This window comes from Phyllobates terribilis, unplaced genomic scaffold, assembly GCF_046119375.1.
Source record: "Phyllobates terribilis strain yellow unplaced genomic scaffold, ASM4611937v1 Scaffold_11__3_contigs__length_659146591, whole genome shotgun sequence".
In the NCBI taxonomy this organism is placed as follows: domain Eukaryota; kingdom Metazoa; phylum Chordata; class Amphibia; order Anura; family Dendrobatidae; genus Phyllobates; species Phyllobates terribilis.
This window is the reverse complement of record NW_027362771.1, coordinates 123,333,615-123,358,187: the sequence shown is the minus strand read 5'-3', so window position 1 is coordinate 123,358,187 and position 24,573 is coordinate 123,333,615. Positions and strand designations below refer to the sequence as shown.

At 42.1% G+C, this 24,573-nt stretch overlaps 1 protein-coding gene across 1 annotated transcript in view; it reads right to left on the bottom strand.

Annotated features, from left to right (window-relative positions):
• The window catches only part of LOC141165727 (dynein axonemal heavy chain 3-like), a 2,796,342-nt gene that overhangs the window by 302,957 nt on the left and 2,468,812 nt on the right, over positions 1–24,573 (bottom strand). The window contains exon 64 of the mRNA XM_073651577.1: positions 1,974–2,166. Coding sequence (XP_073507678.1) covers positions 1,974–2,166 — 193 coding nt within the window. The remainder of the gene's footprint in view (positions 1–1,973; positions 2,167–24,573) is intronic.

Below are 24,573 nucleotides of genomic sequence, written 5' to 3'. Positions count from 1 at the left end.
AAGTTGGGGACCAGGACGGGGACATAAGTACAAGATGTTGGGCAGAATTACTATATGGCGCTAATTGTAAGACAATATTATTGTATGTGGCCAATTGGGGGACCAAAAAAGGAAAAAAATGTAAAAATGTAAAAAAAAATTAAAAATGAAGTATGAAAAATTTTGACAATAAAAATGCTGTTTTATGTACATACTAAAGTAAACAAAAAAGTGCACCTTTGTTGTCACTGCATCCGTAACGACCCAAGATATAAAACTGTACCATAACCCAAACAAAATTAATTCCAATTAAAATAAAAATAAATAAATAACACACCAAAATCTTTAAAAAAAATGCTCAGAAGGTGTATATAAAAAAAATGGTATCACTAAAAATTTCATCTCATCCTGCAAAGAATGTGGCCCATTAAAGTAAAAAATTTTTTTCACGAGTTGAGAGTGACCCCTGCTCTAGATCAATGAAAGATTTCTCCCACCGTGCACACATGGGAAAGACCTGTCAATCACCTAGAAGGGAGCCAGTGGTGGCTCCACAATACAGGCCTGTGTGAAGCCAGCACAGAGCCAAAGAAAGCAAAACTCCTGGCGCACCTCAGCGCGACATGGTGGTGCAGTCGCCCATGGTAACGGGTTTGGAGACAGACTGTGTTACGGCCCGGGTGCGGTCCGGAGGATACTGTTTACCTTTACTTTGTGAGTTTTTCGAAAATAAAGACATTTAAGTTGAACTTTACTGGGTCATTGCCTCATTACTGCACAGTGTGAACACCACCGCACTACAAATCGTGCAGCCAGACTCTGCTTCATGCGGCCTATGGTTTCCCTTTCAGGGTCCCTATAAACATTCACATATACAGACACATGAAGATCTTCATGGTCTTTATGAGACAACCTTTTAACAACCATATCATTAAGGGTGTTGTCAAATTTGCATGAACACTTTTTGTAAACAGGGTCTAGGACTGCTTAAACCCCCAAGAACTAGCTGTATTCTGCAGGCTAAACCCTAAAAGACCAACATGCCACTCTCTAAAAGGATACAGGAAAAAAGGGGTATAAAGACAAGCACACTGCAAAAAAGAAATATATTTTTTATAACTTTTTGGAATGTACCTGTTTTTTAACCACTTTTTTGATTGTTTTATGTTCTTTGGGGGTCCAGAACACATCTATTTGCTAATGCTTGCATGAATATTTAAGCAGTGCTCTCTTTTAATTTTGCCCTCTAGAATGAGACACTGTTCTCCACTCTGAATCAGGGATCCCCTCTTAGTACTAGGAATTCCTTAAATTAAATTTGTCAGCAGGTTTTTGCTACCTCATCTGAAGCAGCATAATTTAGGGAAATAGACCCTGATTCCAGCGATGTATCACACTAGAGGTGCCGCAGTTGTGATACAATCAGAGTTTTCTCTGCTGTAGAAGTAGCAGAGCTCGGAAAGCTAGCCCCTTCCCCCCACACCACTGATTGCCAGCTTTCTATGTATATTGACAGTAAGCTGCTAATCAGTGCTGGGGGTGTGGTTGGACCAGGAGGCATGAGGTCAGTTGTCCTGTAGTGATAATCTCCTGCTGATTAAATACTGATTGAAACGACAGCACACAACCTAATAAGTGACATATCGCGGAAATTAGTGCCTCAGTCCCTACCTCATGATGTTCTCAGATTACATAGCAAAAACCCGCTGATAGATTCTCTTTAATAGGGTTATTTAAAAAGTTAGTTATCTAAACCAGTTGCTTCCTTTATGCCTATGGTACTAAATCATTAGTTCTAACTTTCAACCACTTGAAATTCAATCCATGACATAGGACATCTTTCACGTCACTAATATACTGTATAATATTATAATACTAGAATATTTTTTTATTGTTTTTATTTATCTAGGGTGGGGGTTGTTTTTACGTGCGTTAGTGTTATTTCTGTATAAAAAAATATAGCCTGGGACTGAAATGGTGTAAAATGTACATACTGGTCTGTAGCCATCTCTGGTTTCATCAATTTGTTTCTCTGTCTTAGCTGTTATTTCTTGTTTCTCCTGGACCTCCTGGGATAACTTCTTGCTTGAGGAAAGAATGTCAATAGCTCTCTCGTCCTCCAAGATGTTTCCTTGTGTCAAAGATAATACTTCCAAAATCTGATCTTCTATCTCTTTCAACTGCTTTCTATAAAAGAAATGTTATATATATATTAGGATTCATGGAAATAGTGCATGAAGGTTTCAAGCACAGTCTAGGAAGCTATTTCTGTCTATTGACGGTGTGACATATTCCCAAGTAGGCCCTCACGGTAATTTAATTGTCATAGATTCCTAAGCATGTCAAATTCCAACTCAACTGCTTACAAATTTTGCCTCAAGTGAATTATTTTATAATAGACTCTAGGAGGAATTCATCAATGTTTGACTGATTTAATTCTTTACCTACACGAAAGACTCTTAGGCATATAAAATCAATATATAGTTAAAATTTGCAACCAACCAGTGATCATATATTCATTTTGCTGGGGTTATTACTACTTTTACGCTTTTCATTGCTCATCTTTTATTTCATCAGAAGCACGTATCACTTGTATCTCATATCATAAACATGAAATCTAGCTCAGCACAAAAAGCAAAGTAATGTACGTCTTGCTCACATGTCCTACCTCATAAAACATAAATGTCTACCACATAAAAAATGCACACTTTATGTACTGTATATTTTTTATTAACTTTATTAAACTAAGATTAGATACATGAGACGTTCCTTTTAATTTTTGTGCAAGTTATATCTTTAAATTAGCCGAACACCATTAATTGGCCAGTAACGATGACTTGGATTCTTTTGTAGCTATCACGAAAGTAAGTAGCATATTTAAGGTAGCACTCTCCTTTTTTTTAAAATTCACCTTGTCACCAGTATGTCACCACAATGGCGTGTAAAAGTTAGGGGACCCCTGGTCAAAATGACTGTTATTGTGAACAGTTAAGCAAGTTGAAGATGAAATTATGTCTAAAAGGGCTAAAATTAAATATGATACATTTCCTTTGTATTCTAGGCAAAAAAAAAATATATTAACATTTTTTTCATTTTAATAATTACAAAAAGGAAATTGGGCCAATGCAAAAGTTTGGGCATCCTTGGAGATTTGTGTGCTCAGATAACTATGACAAAGCTTTCAGATCACAATTAGCCTATTTGGGCTTTAGCTTGTTTGCTGTCATCGTTAGGAAAGGCCAGGTGATACAAGTTTCCCAGCTTTATAAAAACCCATGCTTCTCTTGTGCCAAAAAACATCAGCCATGGGTTCTTCTAAGCAGTTGACTAACACTCTGAAAATGAAAATGGTGGAGGTCCGCAAAGCAAGAGAAGGCAATAAAAACATAGCAAAGAGTTTTCAAGTTGCCCTTTCCTCAGTTCGAAATGTAATTAGGAAATTGCAGTTATCTGGGACAGTAGAGATCAAGATAAGGTCTGGAAGACCAAGCTAAATTTCAGTGCGAGCTGCTCGTAGGATTGCTAAAGAGGCAAATCAGAACATCCACTTGACTGCAAATGACTTTCAGAAAGATTTAGCAGACTCTGGAGTTATGGTACATTGTTCTACTGTTCAGAGACAGCTTCACAAATATGGCCTTCAAGAAAGAGTCATCAGAAGAAAATCTGTCCTGTGTCCTCACCATAAAATTCAGCATCAGAAGTATGCAATAGAACATCTAAACAAGTCTGATGCATTTTGGAAACAAGACCTGTGGACCAATGAGGTTAAAATAGAACTATTTTGCCACAATGATCAAAGGGACAAAAGGGCACAGAATTTCAGGAAAAGAACATCTCGCCAACCATTAAGCATGGGGTGGAACAATCATGCTTTGGGTTGCGTTGTAGCCAATTGCACGGGGAACATTTCACAGGTAGAGGGAAGAATGGATTCAATTACATTTCAACAAATTCTTGATGCAAATATAGCACCATCTGTAAAAAAGCTGAGGTTGAAAAGAGAATGGCTTCTACAAATGGATAATGATGATCCTAAACACATGTCAAAATCCACAATAGAATACCTCAAAAGGCGCAAGCGGAAGGTTTTACAATGGCCCTCACAGTCCCCTGATCGGAACATCTTTAAAAATCTGTGGCTATACCTCAAAATAACAGTGCATGCAAGACGACCCAGGAATCTCACAGAACTGTAAGAATTTTCCAAGGAAGAAGGCCTCAAACAAGAATTGAAAGACTCTTGTCTGGCTACAAAAAGCATTTACAAGCTGTGCAGAGTGTGATAGTCAGCTGGAAATGGAAAATCTGTTTGATGGACTGCTTCTTTAACTGTACTGACTTGCATGGAGAACATTTGCATAGCCACAGTGTATCAGATTGTATTTTGGGAACAGAATTACTAAATAAAGTTTTCACAGTGAGCAAAGCTGAATATTTCCTACTTTTTTATCTCGATTAGGGAGGTTTACTGCACAGCAATTTTGGGAAAACACCATTGTGGTTTTTATGTTGTTTTTAAAATCATAGCCAGAAGAAGATTCAGCAGGAAGAAGAAGTAATACCTTTACATTCCGTTTCATTTCACCTTAAAAATCCTGCTTAAAACACAGCATTTTTAGGAAAAACTCTCAGCATGAAACCACCTTAGAAGTAACATTATTTTGACTATATTTTAGAAATGCTTTTAGCATACAGTGTCCTTTTTAGGACATGATCAGATATCAAAATCAAACATCAGAATGATGTCAGTTTGAGGCTAAATACCCTGTCTGAGAACTGATTTTGACAAGTGACCCTGACATGTGATTCTGACATGTGATCCTGACAAGTGATCCTGACAAGTGATTTTGACCATCACCCAGCAGGCAGGGTTTGTGGCAGTGTATACAGCGCAAGAGGGTCCATTGCACATTCTGTTTGCTCCTGTTACAGATATTTGTAGATGCCCCAGAGATCAGGGGCCAGGGCTAATTTTTTTTTATCTTAATCCTGATTATTTGCTTAAAAAGCAATCCAGAGTACACCATTTTAGTGCTCCATTTGCTTGTTAGCACTGCAGAATACAGCCAGATCTTTTCCATATTACAGCGATAAAAATCCAGAAATTTGTAGTGAATGTGGAAAATATTGGCCTCCATTTACAGTTTGTAGCAATGTGTCAGTGAAGCTCTTCACATGTGGTCACTGTGAATAACAGTAAACTACAAGCCCGCTATTTAAAACTGTGGGTGTCTGTCAGATGTATCACATATACATGCGGTTCAAATTCAGCCATTTCTGTCCTCCATTTACAGTTTGTAGCAGCGTGTCAGTGAAGCTATTTAGCTGTGAAGAATAGTAAACTGCAGGGCCACTATTTAAAACCGTGGGTGTCCGTCAGATGTATCACATACAGTATAACTGCGGTCCAAATCCAGCCATTTGTAGTGAACGTGGAAAATATTGTCCTCCATTTAGAGTTTGTAGCAAGACTATCCCGAACTGGTTCACATTGTCGATGGTGGGATAGCTTATATACTATTTTTGATCAAAAACAGTGTTACTAAGAACCCTATTTTATGTAAATGTACTTGCTTTTTATTTATTTACAGCAGGGTTTATGTTCATTTTGCTTCTTGTAGGTTTTTCTGATTCATGACCATTGTGCAACATGCATGTATGTGCTGTACGTATACCAACTTAAACCAAGCTCAAATGTTGTGTTTTTTCCATTTAGAGTTCATAGCAGTGTGTCAGTGAAGCTATTCACACAAGGTCGCTGCCAAGAATAGTAAACTGCAGGGCCTCTATTTAAAACCATGGGAGTCCGTCAGACGTATAGCATATAACTGCGGTACAAATCCAGTCATTTGTAGTGAACGTGGAAAATATTGTCCTCCATTTACAGTTTGTAGCAGTATGTCAGTGTACACCATTTTACTACTCCATTTGCTTGTTCGCAGAATACAGCCAGATGATTTAAATTTTATTCACATTACTATATTGTGGAAGCAGAGGAACTTTTTTCAATGATCAGACGCACGTGATCCATATGACTGCCGTAATAATACAGAAATTTTATGGTGCGTGCCAAATATTCCACTCCATTTAAAGTCAGCCACCTGTGTTTTGTTGAACCAATTGACACTTGGTTGCTGACAAACGCCATACTATTAGGCGACTGTAACATCCCTGGCGGCGTGCTTGCATGGCTTACCACCTCCCACCATGCAAGACCGCAATCTTACCTATCAGGCCAGGCTGCACACTTTACTCCAGTACCTGCTGTTTGTATGTCTCTTGTCTGCTGGCTTAGGGCGGCTGCGCTGTTACTTCCTGATTCTTAAAGCTACAATGTGTGCAGTCCTAATGCGTCCCCAGCCTATTGCTGTGAGTCACTGGATACTTAAACCCCCTCCACCCAGTAGGAGGTGCCTGAGCAACACTTTCATTCAGTTTGTTCTGTGCAACTGAGTTGCCAGGTCCTGTCCTGTATCTTGTCTGTTTCCGCCCCTGGGGGCTGTATACCCAGGCCTGCTACCTGTATCTGTGAATTCTATTCTGTCTCTGCCACCCTGGGGGCTGAGTTCCCAGGCTCATTCCTGTATCTAATTCCTGGTTCAGTTTCTGTCTGAACTGTTTCCTAGCCCGTTACCTGTTTGTCTCTATGTCTGAACTTTCCCTTTTCCTGCAGTGTCTGAACCTGCACCTAACTCCAACTTGTTGTCTCTGAACTTCTGTTTATGAGTTTTGTGTACACTCACTACTTCATTGTAAGTACCTTGTGTGTATCTGGTTCTGCTTGTTCGCCGCACCTGCAGTTTTGCTCTGCTCTGCTTGTCTACCGCACCAGCAGGCTTTGCTCTGCTCTGCTTGTCTACCACATCTGCGGGCTTTGCTCTGCTTTGCTTGTCTACCACATCTGCGGGTTTTGGCCTGCTCTGCTTGTCTACCGCATCTGCGGGTTTTGCTCTGCTTTGCTTGTCTACCGCATTTGTGGGTTTTGCTCTGCTCTGCTTGTCTACCGCATCTGCGGGTTTTGCTCTGCTCTGCTTGTCTACCGCATCTGCGTGTTTTGGTCTGCTCTGCTGGTCTACAGCATCTGCGGGTTTTGGTCTGCTCTGCTTGTCTACCGAGTCTGCGGGTTTTGCTCTGCTCTGCTTGTCTACCGCATCTGCGGGTTTTGGTCTGCTCTGCTTGTCTACCGCATCTGCAGGTTTTGGTCTGCTCTGCTTGTCTACTGCATCTGCGGCTTTTGCTCTGCTCTGCTTGTCTACCGCATCTGCGGGTTTTGCTCTGCTTTGCTTGTCTACCGCATCTGCGGGTTTTGCTCTGCTCTGATCTACTGTGTCCCAGTCTGGACTGGTCCCTATATGGTGGGAGGAAGGAGGATCAGGGTGAGGAAGATGCTGACTCCAAGTAAAAAAAATCTCCCGGATCCGCACATTCCTCAATCATGAATCTACAAAAACACTAGTTCATGCCCTCATCATCTCCAATCTCCACGACTGCAACCTCCTGCTCTGTGGCCTCCCTTCTAACACTCTCACATTCCTCCAATCTATCCTAAACTCTGTTGCCTGACTAATCCACCTGTCCCCTCACTATTCCCTGACCTCTCCTCTCTGTGAATCCCTTCACTGGCTCCCCATTGCCCAGAGACTCCAGTTCAAAACCCTAACCTTGGCATGCAAAGCCATCCACAACCTGTCTCCTCCATACATCTGTGACCTAGTCTCCCAGTACTTACCTGCACGCAACCTCCGATCCTCATAAGATCTCCTTCTCTACTCCCCTCTTATCTTCTCTTCCCACAATCCCATACTTGATTTCTCCCGTGCATCCCCCCTTCTCTGGAACTCTTTACCCCAACATTTCTGACTCTCACCTACTGTTGAAACCTTCAAAAGGTACCTGAAGACCCACCTCTTCTGAAAAGCGTTCAACCTGCAGTAACCCTCTCTCCACCATACCCCTGGACGACCAGCTCTATCCTCACCTACTCTATCCTCGTCCATCCCTTGTAGACTGTGAGCCCTCATGGGCAGGGTCCTCTCCTCTGCTGTAGCAGTCGCTGTCACATTTTTGTTCAAGATTATTGTAATTGTTTTTGCGATGTATTTGTATACCCCTTTTTCACATTTAAAGCGCTTTGGAATAAATGATGCTTAAGTAATAATAATAGTAATGTGGTTCAGACTCACGGATACTGAGACTGGACCATGTGGAAGACAAGGAGGTGGTGCTGGCAAACTGACTGGAAGTATTATTTGCTATCCAACCAACAAACTTTTCACACTGCTCTGCCTTCAAGAGTGGTGTTCCGCGGCCCCCTAGAAATTTGGACAGGAAGGTAGTTCGACATGATGTGGGTGTTTGTTGTGCTCCCTCAGCAAGCACAGTTTCATCTTGCTCACGGCCTCGGTGTCACACTGTCACAGAATACTGGAGGTAGGGGGCCTAAGCTGACCCTAAGCTGGGACCCTGACTAACCCCTCAACCTGGAGGTACTGTTAAAGGTACAGAGGTCCAGGCCGCCAGCGTAACCCCTACCTCCTGAGGATCCCTGCACCTAAGTAATCTAGTCCTGAGAAGGACCCCGATCACAACAATAGGGAACCAGAAATAATATGCCCACACACAGTATTTAGACGAACGAGACAGTACAAGGGAAAAACCAAAACCACCTTGCATACAACTTCTACACAACTACAACAGAGGGAACACCAACGGGAAAGGAGATAAATGATAAAGCGAGGAAAGGGAAAAAACACTTCCAAATGCACTTATCTCAGCAACTCCAAACACCACGATCCGCTCTGTAAGTCAGAATGAAAAGCTTTCACCGACACCTCCCAAACAGACCTGCAGGAATATAAAGGAGTCTCACTAAAGAAGCATTGATTGCAGCTGGGCGAGGCTGGACCTCAGCTAGCCCAGAGAGAGAGAGAATTAACTCCTACACTGCCGAATAAACACAAAGCACCAACAAGTCAGCTGCGAGAAGTCAGGCTGTGTACTCGTGACGATCTTCGTGGCAACACACCCGTGACAGTACCCCTCCTTCTACGAGGGGCCTCCGGACCCTCAGGGCCAGGTTTATCCGGGTGAGTCGAGTGGAAGGCCCGAACTAATCGGTCTGCGTTAATATCCGACGCAGGAACCCACATCCTCTCCTCAGGACCATACCCCTTCCAATGAACCAAGTACTGAAGGGACCGGCGATTAAAGCGTGAATCAATGACCCTCGATACCTGGAACTCCAAGTTACCATTGACAACCACAGGAGGGGGAGGTAAAGGTGACGGTACCACCGGCGCCACATACCTCTTAAGCAATGATCTGTGAAACACGTTGTGAATTTTAAACGTAGGGGGGAGGTCAAGACGGAATGCCACCGGATTAATAACAGAACTGATTCTGTACGGCCCGATGAACCTGGGACCCAGTTTCCAGGAGGGAACCTTAAGTTTAATATTCCTGGTAGACAACCATACCTGATCGTTCACACTTAGGTCCGGACCAGACACTCTCCTCCTATCAGCCATACGTTTGTATCGGTTCCCCATAGTATTCAGATTCTTCAGCACCCCTCTCCATACTGAAGCGAGAGATGAGGAAAATCGTTCCTCCTCCGGAACCCCCGAAGAGCCCCCCCTACTGAAAGTACAAAACTGGGGGTGAAAACCATATGCCCCAAAAAACGGGGACTTACCAGTGGACTCGCTCCGCCTATTATTGAGAGCAAACTCTGCCAGAGGTAGGAAAGAAGCCCAGTCCTCCTGGTTCTCTGACACAAAACACCGAAGATATGTCTCCAAGCTCTGGTTCATACGTTCCGTCTGACCATTGGTCTGAGGATGAAAAGCCGACGAGAATGACAAATGCATCCCCCGCCGAGCACAAAACGCCTTCCAGAACTTGGACACAAACTGAGACCCCCGATCAGACACCACCTCGGAGGGTACCCCGTGAAGCCTCACAATCTCCCCAATGAATACCTGCGCAAGAGTTTTAGCATTAGGAAGAGCCGGAAGAGCGATAAAATGTGCCATCTTGCTGAACCTGTCCACTACAACGAGTATGACCGTTTTACCCGAAGACGGAGGGAGGTCCGTAATAAAGTCCATAGACAGATGAGTCCAAGGACGCTCCGGGATCTTCAAAGGTAAAAGGGCCCCAGACGGACGGGTATGTGAGGTCTTAGAGCGCGCACAAACCCCACAGGACGCGACAAAAGTTACCACCTCTTTATGTAAGTTAGGCCACCAAAACCGACGCGAGAGGAGATCCACAGTTGCTTTACTCCCCGGGTGTCCTGCAAAAACTGAGTTATGGTGTGCCTCGATCACCTTTTGTCGCAACTGATCTGGAACGAACAGTCTCCCCGAAGGTCCAACAGGGGCGTCCCCCTGAGCCTCCAATATCTCCTCCTCCAGCTCAGAGCATACTGCCGAAACCACCACCCCCTCCTGAAGAATAGGAATCGGGTCGTCCGTATTCCCGGCCCCAGGGAAACTGCGAGATAAGGCATCCGCCTTTACATTTTTAGACCCAGGACGATATGTAACGACGAAATTAAACCTGGTAAAAAACAATGACCACCTAGCTTGTCTGGGATTCAGACGTTTAGCGGACTCCAGATATAGCAGGTTCTTGTGATCGGTGATGACGGTGACCGATTAGTTCGGGCCTTCCACTCGACTCACCCGGATAAACCTGGCCCTGAGGGTCCGGAGGCCCCTCGTAGAAGGAGGGGTACTGTCACGGGTGTGTTGCCACGAAGATCGTCACGAGTACACAGCCTGACTTCTCGCAGCTGACTTGTTGGTGCTTTGTGTTTATTCGGCAGTGTAGGAGTTAATTCTCTCTCTCTCTGGGCTAGCTGAGGTCCAGCCTCGCCCAGCTGCAATCAATGCTTCTTTATGTATTGCCCCCACTTGAAGTTTTACACCATGCACAGCTTGCAAAAAACTTCCCTGACCGAGAGGCCTGGCATCGATCGAGAATATGGGGATGGGTTTAGCCAACTCACTCAATCGCATACCTTGAACCCGGGCAAACCGAGCATCAACCAGATTAGCCCCGGCCCCACTATCCAGAAGAACAGATATCCTCTCAGTTCTCGTACCCACCACCACCTCCGCCGGTACGAGAAACTGAGACGAACCTAGGGACGAAATACCTACTCCCAGATTGCCGTCCACCACACAACCTGGGATCAACAGTTTTTTCGACGACTCTTTACTCTGCAAGGGACGGGATGGACACCCCCCAATAAAATGTCCCTTTTTCCCGCAGAGGAAACACCTTCCTGTCTTATGGCGCACCACCGGTCCCCTTCCCCGAAATGATGTCCCTCCTAATTGCATAGGCTCCTCCGGACTGACCAGGGGAACCACCATATGAGGGGACCTTGTAGGAGGTGGAGACATTACAGGGGGTAGAGTTATCCCGCACCTCTCCCGAAGCCGTCTGTCAACACGAATAGCAAGGGCCATAGCGGCTTCCAGTGACGCGGGAGAGTCATACTGTGCCAACACATCCTGTAATTTGTCGGATAAACCATGACAAAACTGGCTCCTAAGAGCCGGGTCATTCCACTGGGTGTCCGTGGCCCACCTACGGAACTCCGAACAGAATTCCTCCGCCGGACGATCTCCCTGCTGAATCCTACGTAACTTAGACTCAGCAAGGGAGATCCGATCTGGGTCATCATATACGAGTCCCAGAGCAGCGAAAAACCTATCCACTGACTGGAGAACCGGGGAGCTTGGGGGAAGAGAGAACGCCCAAGATTGAGGGTCCCCTTGTAGGAGCGAGATGACAATTCCCACCCTTTGTTCTTCACTGCCCGATGACCGAGGCCGCAGCCGAAAGTACAATTTGCATGCCTCCCGGAAAACAAAAAACTTGTCCCGCCCCCCAGTGAACCTGTCAGGGAGAGCTACTTTAGGTTCTGGTCCGGCTTGCTCCGGAGGATGCAAAACCTTGGACTTAACGTCCGCCAGCCCCATGGACAAACTCTGCAACTGCCGAGCTAGACCGGCTACTGGATCCATGGTAGCTGGAGAAAACTAAGATGGTCGGTGAAAATGTCACACTGTCACAGAATACTGGAGGTAGGGGGCCTAAGCTGACCCTAAGCTGGGACCCTGACTAACCCCTCAACCTGGAGGTACTGTTAAAGGTACAGAGGTCCAGGCCGCCAGCGTAACCCCTACCTCCTGAGGATCCCTGCACCTAAGTAATCTAGTCCTGAGAAGGACCCCGATCACAACAATAGGGAACCAGAAATAATATGCCCACACACAGTATTTAGACGAACGAGACAGTACAAGGGAAAAACCAAAACCACCTTGCATACAACTTCTACACAACTACAACAGAGGGAACACCAACGGGAAAGGAGATAAATGATAAAGCGAGGAAAGGGAAAAAACACTTCCAAATGCACTTATCTCAGCAACTCCAAACACCACGATCCGCTCTGTAAGTCAGAATGAAAAGCTTTCACCGACACCTCCCAAACAGACCTGCAGGAATATAAAGGAGTCTCACTAAAGAAGCATTGATTGCAGCTGGGCGAGGCTGGACCTCAGCTAGCCCAGAGAGAGAGAGAATTAACTCCTACACTGCCGAATAAACACAAAGCACCAACAAGTCAGCTGCGAGAAGTCAGGCTGTGTACTCGTGACGATCTTCGTGGCAACACACCCGTGACACTCGGCCTCTGCGCGCACCATCACCATTACGTTCACTTCCAGGTCCCTTGCCCATTTTAAATTGAGTTTAATATTTGTCACGTTGCTAAAAATGTCTGTATTATTACCACAGTAATATAGAATCACGTCTGATGAACACGGTTTTAGGTAGTGACCTGGGAGTCAGATGCTTCCAGGGGTCTTCCCCATGCTTTTCCCATGTTTTTTCAGCACTGTATGGATGTGTCTGATCATGTCTCACACACCACATGGCCAGATAAAGTTGTAAAATGTTAAAATGACATATACCTGTGAATGTATTTCTCACCATTGAAAGCAATGCAAAACTGCAAAAACGCATCAAAAAACGCTACGTGTGAACATAGCCCAAGGTGTGGTGGAGCATTTTTGTTTTTGGTTATTTATTTTGCCTTATATACAAGTCATTAGAATAATAAATAGAACCAATTCTTGGCCTGCTGTTGATGTGTTCATTCTGCCTCCCAAAGATCGCAGTAAAGCTCGCCTCACATTTATCCTGCACGTCACTGAGCATTTATACCAGGGTTTCAGTCTAAATCTCTGAAATACATGATTTAGACGGAACCCACGATGAAAAATTCCCTATAATGAGGCAGATGGAGACAATATAGACGCCGTCTGTCCTATGATTTGGCATTGTCCGTCTTTTTATATGTGCATAAAAGCATGCCCGACCACAGTTTGTGCACCTCTGAAAAGAAGGAGAATGCTGAACAGAGGCCAGATGGAGTCCAGAGTAACTCTACTGCCTCATTATAATGAATGGATCTCTCGGGGTTTCATTTGAATCATGTCATTCGGAGATTTAGAAGGAAACCCTAATGAAAGTGCTCAGCGTAGAGCACAGAACAAACATGATCCAAAATATTATGTAAAATGTTCCCAACAAAAGCTTCAACTCAATCCACAAAAAAATCAAGTCCCCACTCATGTCCATCATTTGTCAAGGGAAATATTGGGGGATTCCATTCTACTGGTAGCACGAAGGCTCTGGAAAAGCACTATGGATCCCCCCAAAGGAAATCCAAATGCCTCTCTCCCTTCTGAGTCCCACAGTGTGCCCAAACCACATTTAGCGTTCACATGTTTGGCACTTCTGTAGAGATGAGAACCCGCTTATTTTATGGTGTTCATGTCTCCAAAAGCACTAGCTTTGCACAGTGTATGGGCACTACAATGTACTGAGTACTACAAAAAAACTGGGCACCACAATGTACTGGCGCTATAATGGCAGATTTATAATTGTTTATCTACACCTGTAGATAAATTCCAAGAGGGGTGTAATTTCTAAAATAGGGTCACTTGAGAGGGGATTCTGTTCTTCTGGCACTTAGAGGCTCTGTATATGGCGTCAGTAAACTATTCTACAATTTGTTCAAGTCAAATAGCGCTCCTTCCCTGTACAACCACATATGGGGTATTGCCATGTCCAGTAGAAATTGTATACCACATTTTATTCCCACTTTTACCCATTTCTCCATGTGAAAATGTAAAATCTGGCTAAAATAACATTTTTATGGAAAAATGTAATCATTTTTTCTTCACGGCCCTATGGTATAAAATTCTGTGACACACCTGTAATGTCAATATGATCACTGCTCCCTTAGATTAATTCATTGAGAGGTGTAGTTTGTAAAATGGGATCACTTATGGGGGATTCTTCTGTTCTAGCACCTCAGGGTTTCTGCCAGTGGGTCAGGGCACCTGCAAACCATAATGGCGAAACCTGCGCTACAATATGGCATTCCTTCCTTTCTGAGCTTTCCACTGTGCCTGAAAAGTAGTTACCAATTACATGTAAGGTATTGGTGGATCAGGAGAAATTGTTCAACAAACTGAGAGGTCCATTGTTTCCTATCAGCCTTTATACAAATAAAAAACTTCGGGCTAAAACAACATTTTAGTGGTAAAAATTTAATTATTCTTTCTTCTCCGCCCAATGAGATAAAATTCTGTGAGGCACATATGGCGTCAATATGCTCATTACCCCCTAGATGAATTCATTTAGAGGTGTAGTTTGTAAAATGAGATCACTTATGGGGGTTCTGCTATTCTGGCACCTCAGGGTCTCTGCCAATGTGAACCTCAAACCATTCCAGCACAATCTGAACTCCAATATGGCACTCCTCCCCTTCTGAGCTTTCCACTGTGTCTCAAAAGCAGTTTTTGACCACATATGGGGTATTGGCGCACTGAGGAGACATTGTGAAACAAATTTCCCAAACAGTAGTTTTTCACCATATACAGTTGAAACCAGAAGTTTACATACGCTATATAAAAATACACATATGCAAGTTTTTCTCAATATCTGACATGAAATCAGAACAAACATTTCCTGTTTTAGGTCAATTAGGATCAACATCATTTTTAATATTTGCCAAATGCCAGAATAATGAGAGAGATAATGTTTTAATGCATTTTTTTTACTTACTGCAAAGTCAGAAGTTAACATACACTAAGATTACTATGCCTTTAAACAATTTTGGACTCCCCATCTGATGATGTCATGTGTTTGGAAGCTTCTGCTAGGTTTTTTGACAACATCTGAGTTAATTAGAGACACACCTGTGGATGTATTTTAATACACACCTGAAACACGCTGCTTCTTTATGTAGCATCAAGGGAAAGTCTAAAGTAATCAGCCAAGATATCAGGAAGAGAATTGTGGACTTGTACAAGTCTGGCTCATCCTTGGGTACAATTTCAAGATAACTGAAGATGCCTCGTTCATCTGTACAAGCAACTATACGCAAGTACAAACAAGATGGGAATGTCCAGCCATCATACCACTCAGGAAGGAGACAGGTTGTATGTCCCAGAGATGAACGTGCTTTGGTCCGACATGTACATATCAACCCAAGGACAAAAGCAAAAGACCTTGTGAAGATGATGGCGGAAGCTAGTAAGATTGTGTCAATATCCACAGTGAAACGAGTACTGTATCAACATGGGCTGAAAGGCCACTCTACTAGGAAGAAGCCATTACTCCAAAAGAAACATAAAAAGCCAGCTTAATGTTTGCAAATGCACACAAGAACAAAGAGCTTAATTTTTGGAGTCATGTCCTGTGGTCTGATGAAACTAAAATTGAACTTTTTCGGCATAATAACCATCGTTACGTTTGGAGGAAAAAGGGAGAAGCTTGGAAGCCTAAGAACACCATTCCAACTTTGAAACAATTCCAGGCAATTTTGCGCTCCAAAAGTCAAATTGTGCTCTTTCTGAGCCCTGCTCTGTGCCCAAACAGTAGTTTTTCACCATATATGGGGTATCAGCGTACTCTGGGGCTAAAGCAACATTTCTGTGGGATTAATGTGATGTTTTATTTTCACGGCTCAATGTTATAAAATTCTGTGAAGTACCTGCAGGTTCAAGATGCTCACCACACCTCTAGATAAGTTCCTTGAGGGGTGTAATTTCCAAAATGTGGTCACTTGTGGGGGATTTCCATTGTTTAGGCACATCAGGGGTTCTGCAAATGCGACATGGTATTCACTATGAATTCCAGCCAATTTTGCGCTTCAAAAGTTGAAGGGTACTCATTCCTTTCCGAGCCCTGCTATGTACCCAAACAGTAGTTTTCCACCAAATATGGGGTATCAACGTACTCAGGAAAAATTGTGTGTTCCATTTTCTCCTGTTACCCTTTTGAAAATGCAAAATTTGTGGCTAAATTAATATTTTGGTAGGAAAAAGTAAAATGTTATTTTTCCTTCTACATTGCTTTAATTCTGGTTATGCCCCTAAAGGGTAAATAAACTTCTTGAAAGTGGTTTTGAGCACTTTGAGAGGTGCAGTTTTTAAAATGGTATCACTTTAGGGTATATTCTATCAAATAGGCCCTCAAAGTCACTTCAAAATGGATGTGATCCCTAAAAAATGATTTTGTAAATTTTGTTGAAAAAATGAAAAAATTGCTGATCAACTTTTAATCTTTCTAACTTCCTAACAAAAAATAACATGATTTAAAAAATTATGCTGATGTGAAATATACATTTAAAGGCTCACAAATTAAAATTACAAGTTTAAAAACTGCAAAATTTTCAAATTTTTTGTCAAATTATTTATATTTTCATAAATAAACGCAAATCATATCTACCTAAATTCACCACTAGTATGAAGTACAAAATGTCACAAAAAACAGTCTCATAATCACTGGGATATGTTGAATCGTTCCAGAGTTATTACCTCATAAAAGGTCACTGGTCAGAATTGAAAAAATGGCTTGGTCAGGAAGGTGAAAACAGATTCAGGGTAAAATGAGATTTTGTCACACATATGCACACATACACCTTGGGACCTACTTTACTTTTGTTTGTGGTCACAGCAGAACACCTCAGCCTATGCGATCCTTACACCTGTGCTTGTGTAACTCTCATATGGTACTTATTTTTAACCACATACTCAAAACATACCAACAGGTAATTTGATCTAAATGAAAATAAAGGGATAGTCTAAGATTATAAAAATCATTATTTTTTCCCCTAAAAATGGTGCCACATCTGTCCAAGAGCTATGTCTGATATTGCATTTCAGCACTATTCACTTAAAGGGAATCTGGCAGCTGGTTTTTGCCACCTTATCTGAGAGCAGCCTGATGTAGGCAAAGAAAAGCGAAATCTAACAATGCATAACTTAGTTTACTAGGTGCAGCAGTTGTGAAACAATAAAAGCTTTTAGATTTAGAATGAAGCAGAGCTGAGAAAGCTAACCCCGCCCACACCAGGCTCTCAGTGTACACAGTCCGTAGACAGTGAGGTGCTTAGTTGCCAGACTAGTCCGGCAATGCTAATCTCTTAGTGATAAATCCTTCACAGTTACTAATCAATATCACACACTTTGACAACTGACACATCCCTAAATTCTTTGTTTCAGCCTCTATATCCTGTTGTCTTCAGATTACATAGCAAAAAACTGCTGACAGATTCCCGTTAAATGGAAAGAGCTGCAATGTGAACAGATTTGGTAAATTTCTTGATGAACTCACTGAATATAATACTCATCTGTACGGATTAAGGAACGTATAGATGACAATCTAAATTTGAGGGTGGTGTATGCATGGGAGCATATTTTAAAAGTTTAATGAAGGCTCATGAAGAGTTCTTAAAACTGTATGATGCTCCTTGATTTGACAATAATTCAATTCCGCATGGAAATCCACAGTAAGGCTGATTTTACACATCATTTTTTGTGGTGGACCCACATATGGTCTATGTGTCAGTTTTAACAATCCTTTGCGTATCTATTTTTTCATGTCTGAAATAAAAAATCTTAGTTTCTCCTACCCTTTAAGCAGTAAAATATGGACAGCACACATACATTAAAAATAATGGATTTCACATATACCAAAAAATTGATCAGTGAGATTTATCACTGTAATTATTATAAGTAGGTGAACTCATTAGTATCATAACAGCTGTATTTGAAGAAAGAGTCCTATAACTTCATCTTTGTCTCCTAGTATTACACATTTATTTAATTAAGTTCAAAGTTGATAAGGATTTCACTGTAATCTATTTTTCCTCTTTATCTCAATTACTCTAAAATAAAAATATATTCATATGAAACTTGTTTTACATTAAACAGTTTTCATCAAACTATCATTTATTTGAGCCACTGCCAGAGGTTTTCTGCATGTCTCACCACTTTTCAGAAAATGTAAGAAAATTCTGTTAAATGTAGAAATATTTATACATAACTTTTGGAACTATGCCATATGCTCTTTTCCATGTGTCAGCTAATGTTTCAGTTCTTGGTCTGGTTTTAACCTCAGATTCTACTGTAACATCAATGTTTTAATATATGCATAGACCATAAAATGTTTTGAAGCAAGTAATTAAAATAGGTTTCTCAACTTTCTTTGAGTTTAATTTATGTAGTCTTGCATATTATTTACTGCACTGGATTGCCATGCTTTTCATGAATATCAATGAATATGTGCATATAATACATGTTTTTTCTTTGTCCTGTTAGGCTGTGTGCCCACTATGCGTTTTTTAAGTGTTTCTGCAGCGGCAATTTAGCCGCGGTAAAGCTTAAAAAACGCTTGGTAGAAGGTCTGCCATGTTCCCCAATGATAATCCGCTGTGGATTATCGTTACGGAAAAGTCCGCAGCACTACCATTTATTTTGCGGAATCACGGTGTTTTAGCCGCCATTGACTTGCATTCGACAGCATGACATCCGCATGACTACACGTGCACATGCGGATATCATGCGGTTCAATGCGCGGATGGTACCCGGGTCTGGAGAAGAGGAGACTCTCCTCCAGACCCGGGTACCATAATACCTGTAGTTAAAAACTAATTAAAATAAAAAAAAGCCTTATACTCACCTTTCCGGCGCCCCCCCGCCGGTCTCCACTTAGCAGCGCTGCTGTTTCCTTGGCTTCCGGCGGTGGTCTGCAAGGACCTTCCGTGACGTCATTTAGTCATGTGAAGGTCACGCGACCGCTGACGTCAGCGGTCAGATGATGGTCGTGTGACCATCACATGACTAAATGACGTCATGGAAGGTCCTTTTTAGAGCACCGGGAGCCGCCGAAGATACCGGACGCATCGCTAAGGAGACGGGGGCCATCTGAAGGTGAGTAAAATGTTTTTTAATTTTTTATACTATCGATGCTGCATTTGCAGCATCGTAACTTGGTCACATTATATAAATCCATGCCGGTTGCATGGAAAAATCCGGAGCATTTGTGCATCGTGAGCACATAGCCTAAGAGGGCAAGAATGGGTTCTGTGGAGGAGACAGTACATCATGGTAAAACAAATGTTGTGCCATATATTTTGACTATATACAGTGGGTACAGAAAGTATTCAGACCCCTTTAAATTTTTCACTCTATGTTTCATTGCAGCCGTTTGGTAAATTCTAAAAAGTTCATTTTTTCTCATTAAAATAAACTCTGCACCCCATCTTGACTGAGAAAAAAACTTAAATGTAGAAATTTTTGCAAATTTATTAAAAAAGAAAAACTGAAATATCACATGGTCATAAGTATTCAAACCCTTTGCTCAGTATTGAGTAGAAGCAACCTTTTGAGCTATTACAGCCATTTCTTCTTAGGAATGATGCAGCAAGTTTTTCACACCTCGATTTGGGGATCCTCTGCCATTCTTCCTTGCAGATCCTCTCCAGTTCCATCAGGTTGGATGGTGAACGTTGGTGGACAGCCATTTTCAGGTCTCTCCAGAGATGCTCAATTGTGTTTAGGTCAGGGCTCTCGCTGAGTCAGTCAAGAATGGTCACCTAGTTGTTCTGAAGCCACTCCTTTGTTATTTTAGCTGTGTGCTTAGGGTTATTGTCTTGTTGGAAGGTGAACCTTTTTCCAAGTCTGAGGTCTAGAGCACTCTGGAAGAGGTTTTCATCTGTACATATGTTTCCTTCAATTGCAACCAGTAGTCCTGTAGCTGAAAAACACCCTCATAACATGATGCTGCCACCACAATGTTTCACTGTTGGGATTGTATTGGGTTGGTGATGAGCAGTGCCTGGTTTTATCCACACATACCACTTAGAATTATCACCAAAAAGTTTTATCTTTGTCTCATCAGACCAGAGAATCTTATTTCTCATAGTCTGGGAGTCCTTCATGTGTTTTTCAGCAAACTCTATGCGGGCTTTCATATGTCTTGCACTGAGGAGTGGCTTCCGTGGCGCCACTCTGCCATAAAGGCCCGGCTGGTGGAGGGCTGCAGTTGACTTTGTGGAACTTTCTCCCATCTCCCTACTGTATCTCTGGAGCTCAGCCACAGTAATCTTGGGGTTCTTCTTTACCTCTCTCACCAAGGCTCTTCTCCCATGATTGCTCAGTTTGACTGGATGGCCAGGTCTAGGAAGATTTCTGGTGGTCCCAAACTTCTTCCATTTAAGGATTATGGAGGCCATTGTGCTCTTAGGAACCTTGAGTAATGCATAAATTCTTTTGCAACCTTGGCCAGATCTGTGCCTTGCCACAATTCTGTCTCTGAGCTCCTTGGGCAGTTTCTTTGAGCTCATGATTCTCATTTGGTCTGACATGCACTGTGAGCTGTGAGGTCTTATATAGACAGGTGTGTGCCTTTCCAAATCAAGTCCTATCAGTTTAATTAAACACAGCTGGACTCCAATGAAAGAGTAGAACCATCTCAAGGAGGATCACAAGTAAATGGACAGAATGTGACTAAAATATGAGTGTCTGAGCAAAGGGTCTGAATACTTATGATCATGTGATATTTAAGTTTTTCTTTTTTAATAAATTTGCAGAAATTTTTACATTTCTGTTTTTTTTCAGTCAAGATGAGGTGCAGAGTGTACTTTAATGAGGAAAAAAATGAGTTTTTTTTTTAATTTACCAAACATAGAGTGAAAAATTTAAAGGGGTTTGAATACTTTCCGTACCCACTGTATATACAGTACAGACCAAAAGTTTGGACACACCTTCTCATTTAAAGATTTTTCTGTATTTTCATGACTTTGAAAATTCTACATTCACACTGAAGGCATCAAAACTATGAATTAACACATGTGGAATTATATACTTAACAAAAAAGTGTGAAACAACTGAAAATATGTCTTATAGTATAGGTTCTTCAAAGTAGCCACCTTTTTCTTTGATGACTGCTTTGCACACTCTTTGCATTCTCTTGATGAGCTTCAAGAGGTAGTCACCGGAAATGGTTTTCACTTCACAGGTGTGTCCTGTCAGGTTTAATAAGTGGGATTTCTTGCCTTATAAATGGGGTTGGGACCATCAGTTGTGCTGTGCAGAAGTCTGGTGGATACACAGCTGATAGTCCTACTGAATAGACTGTTAGAATTTGTATTATGGCAAGAAAAAAGCAGCTAAGTAAAGAAAAACGAGAGGCCATCATTACTTTAAGAAATGAAGGTCAGTCAATGCGAAAAATTGGGAAAACTTTGAAAGTGTCCCCAAGTGCAGTTGCAAAAACCATAAATCGCTACAAAGAAACTGGCTCACTTGAGGACCGCCCCAGGGAAAGAGGACCAAGAGTCACCTCTGCTTCTGAGGATAAGATTATCCGAGTCACCAGCCTCAGAAATCGCAGGTTAACAGCAGCTCAGATTAGAGACCAGGTCAATGCTACACATAGTTCTAGGAGCAGACACATCTCTACAACAACTGTTAAGAGGAGACTTTGTGCAGCAGGCCTTCATGGTAAAATAGCTGCTAGGAAACCACTGCTAAGGACAGGCAACAAGCAGAAGAGACTTGTTTGGGCTAAAGAACACAAGGAATGGACATTAGACCAGTGGAAATCTGTGCTTTGGTCTGATGAGTCCAAATTTGAGATCTTTGGTTTCAACCACCATGTCTTTGTGCGACGCAGAAAAGGTGAACGGATGGACTCTACATGCCTGGTTTCCACCGTGAAGCATGGAGGAGCAGGTGTGATGGTGTGGGGGTGCTTTGCTGGTGACACTGTTGGGGATTTATTCAAAATTGAAGGCATACTGAACCAGCATGGCTACCACAGCATCTTGCAGCGGCATGCTATTCCATCCGCTTTGCATTTAGTTGGACCATCATTTATTTTTCAACAGGACAATGACCCCAAACACACCTCCAGGCTGTGTAAGGGCTATTTGACCAAGAAGGAGAGTGATGGGGTGCTACACCAAATGACCTGGCCTCCACAGTCACCAGACCTGAACCCAATTGAGATGGTTTGGGGTGAGCTGGACAGCAGAGTGAAGGCAAAAGGGCCAACAAGCGCTAAGCATCTCTGGGAACTCCTTCAAGATTGTTGGAAGACCATTTCCAGTGACTACCTCTTGAAGCTCATCAAGAGAATGCCAAGAGTGTGCAAAGCAGTTATCAAAGCAAAAGGTGGCTACTGTGAAGACCCTAGAATATAAGACATATTTTCAGTTGTTTCACACTTTTTTGTTAAGTATATAATTCCACATGTGTTAATTCATAGTTTTGATGCCTTCAGTGTGAATGTACAATTTTCATAGTCATGAAAATACAGAAAAATCTTTAAATGAGAAGGTGTGTCCAAACTTTTGGTCTGTACTGTATATCTACACAAAATCTAAATATTACACCTTTCTTTGATTTATTTGGATTTTGTTTTCTTATTTATACAGTATATAACAAAAGCAAGCACACGCCTCACCCCTGTAAATATATTATTATATCTTTTTATGGGACAATACTGAAGACACAGTATGACACTTTGATAAAATGTAAAGTAGTCAGTGTACAGCTTGTATAACAGTGTAAATTTGGTGTTCCTTCTAAATAACTCAGCTCACAGCTATTAATGTCTAAACCACTAGCAACAAATGTGAGTACACCCCTAAGTGTAAATGGCCAAATTGTGCCCCAAGTGTCAATATTTTGTGTGGCCACCATTATTTACAATGCCTTAACTCTCTTGGGCATGGTGTTCACTAGAGCTTCCCAGATTGCCACTGGAACTCTCTTCCACTTTACTCCATAATGAAATCACAGAGCTGGTGGATGTTAGAGGCCTTGTGCTCTCTCAACTTCAGCTTGTGTATGCCCCACAGATGCTCCATAGGGTTTAGGTTTGGAGACATGCTTGGCCAGTCCAGGACCTTTATCCTCAGTTTCTTTAGCAACGCAGTGGTTGTCTTGGAGATGTGTTTGGGGTTGTTATCATGTTGGAATACTGCCATATGGCCCAGTTTTTAAAGGGAGGGGATCATGCTCTGCTTCAGTATGTCACAGTTCAAGTTGGAATTCATGGTTCCCTTAATGAACTGTAGCTCCCCACATCTGGCAGCTCTCATTCAGCCTCAAACCATGACAATCCCACCACCATGCTTGACTGTAGGCAAGACACACTTGTCTTTGTACTCCTCATTTGGTTGCCCCCACACACGCTTGACAACATTTGAAACCCAAATATGTTTATGTTGGTCTCATCAGACCACAGATCATGGTTCCAGTAATCCATTTTCTTAGTCTGCTTGTCTTCCTCAAACTGTTTTCAGGCTTTCTTGTGCATCCTCTTTAGAAGGGGGTTCTTTCTTGCACGACAGTCATGTGGACCAATTTGATGCAGTGTGTGACGTATGGTCTGAGCACTAACAGGCTGACCTTCACCCCTTTAACCTCTGCAGCAATGCTGGCAGCACTCATACGTCTATTTTGAAAAAAACTCTGGATATGATGCTGAGAACGTGCACTCAACTTCTTTGATTGACCATGGAGAGGTCTGTTCTGAGTAGAACCTATCTTGTTAAACGACTGTATGGTCTTGGAAACTGTGCTGCAGCTCAATTTCAAGCTGTTAGCAATCTTCTTTTGGCCTAGGCCTTCTTTATGTAGAGGAACAATTATTTTTTTCAGATCCTAAGAGAGTTCTTTGCCATAAGGTGCCATGTTGAACTGACCAGTATGAGAGTGTGATAGTTATAACACCTAATTTAACACACCTGTTCCCCGTTCACACCTGAGACTTTGTAATACAGGGGAGGGAAAATGGCTAATTTGTCATAATTTGGCCATTTACACTTAGGGGCATACTCACTTTTGTTGACAGGTGTTTAACCGCTTTACCCCCGAGGGTGGTTTGCATGTTAATGACCAGAGGAAGAAATCTGACAGATTTGGGCAGTAAATATGTAATACACTTATTATATATATTATGTTCCATTTAATATATCACCCACCTCGGACTAAACAATATAGGATGATCACCATACAATAACATGCATAAAAGGGGAAGAGCGAGAACTCAAAAAATTGATGATCCATCACAATTGTATATAAAAGGTGTAAATTTTATTAGAACATCACAGTTGGGGTGAATACACATATACCAAATCACACTGTGGATTAAAATGATGCGCACAGTGGAGACAGAAATTTCGTAAAAATATAATTATCA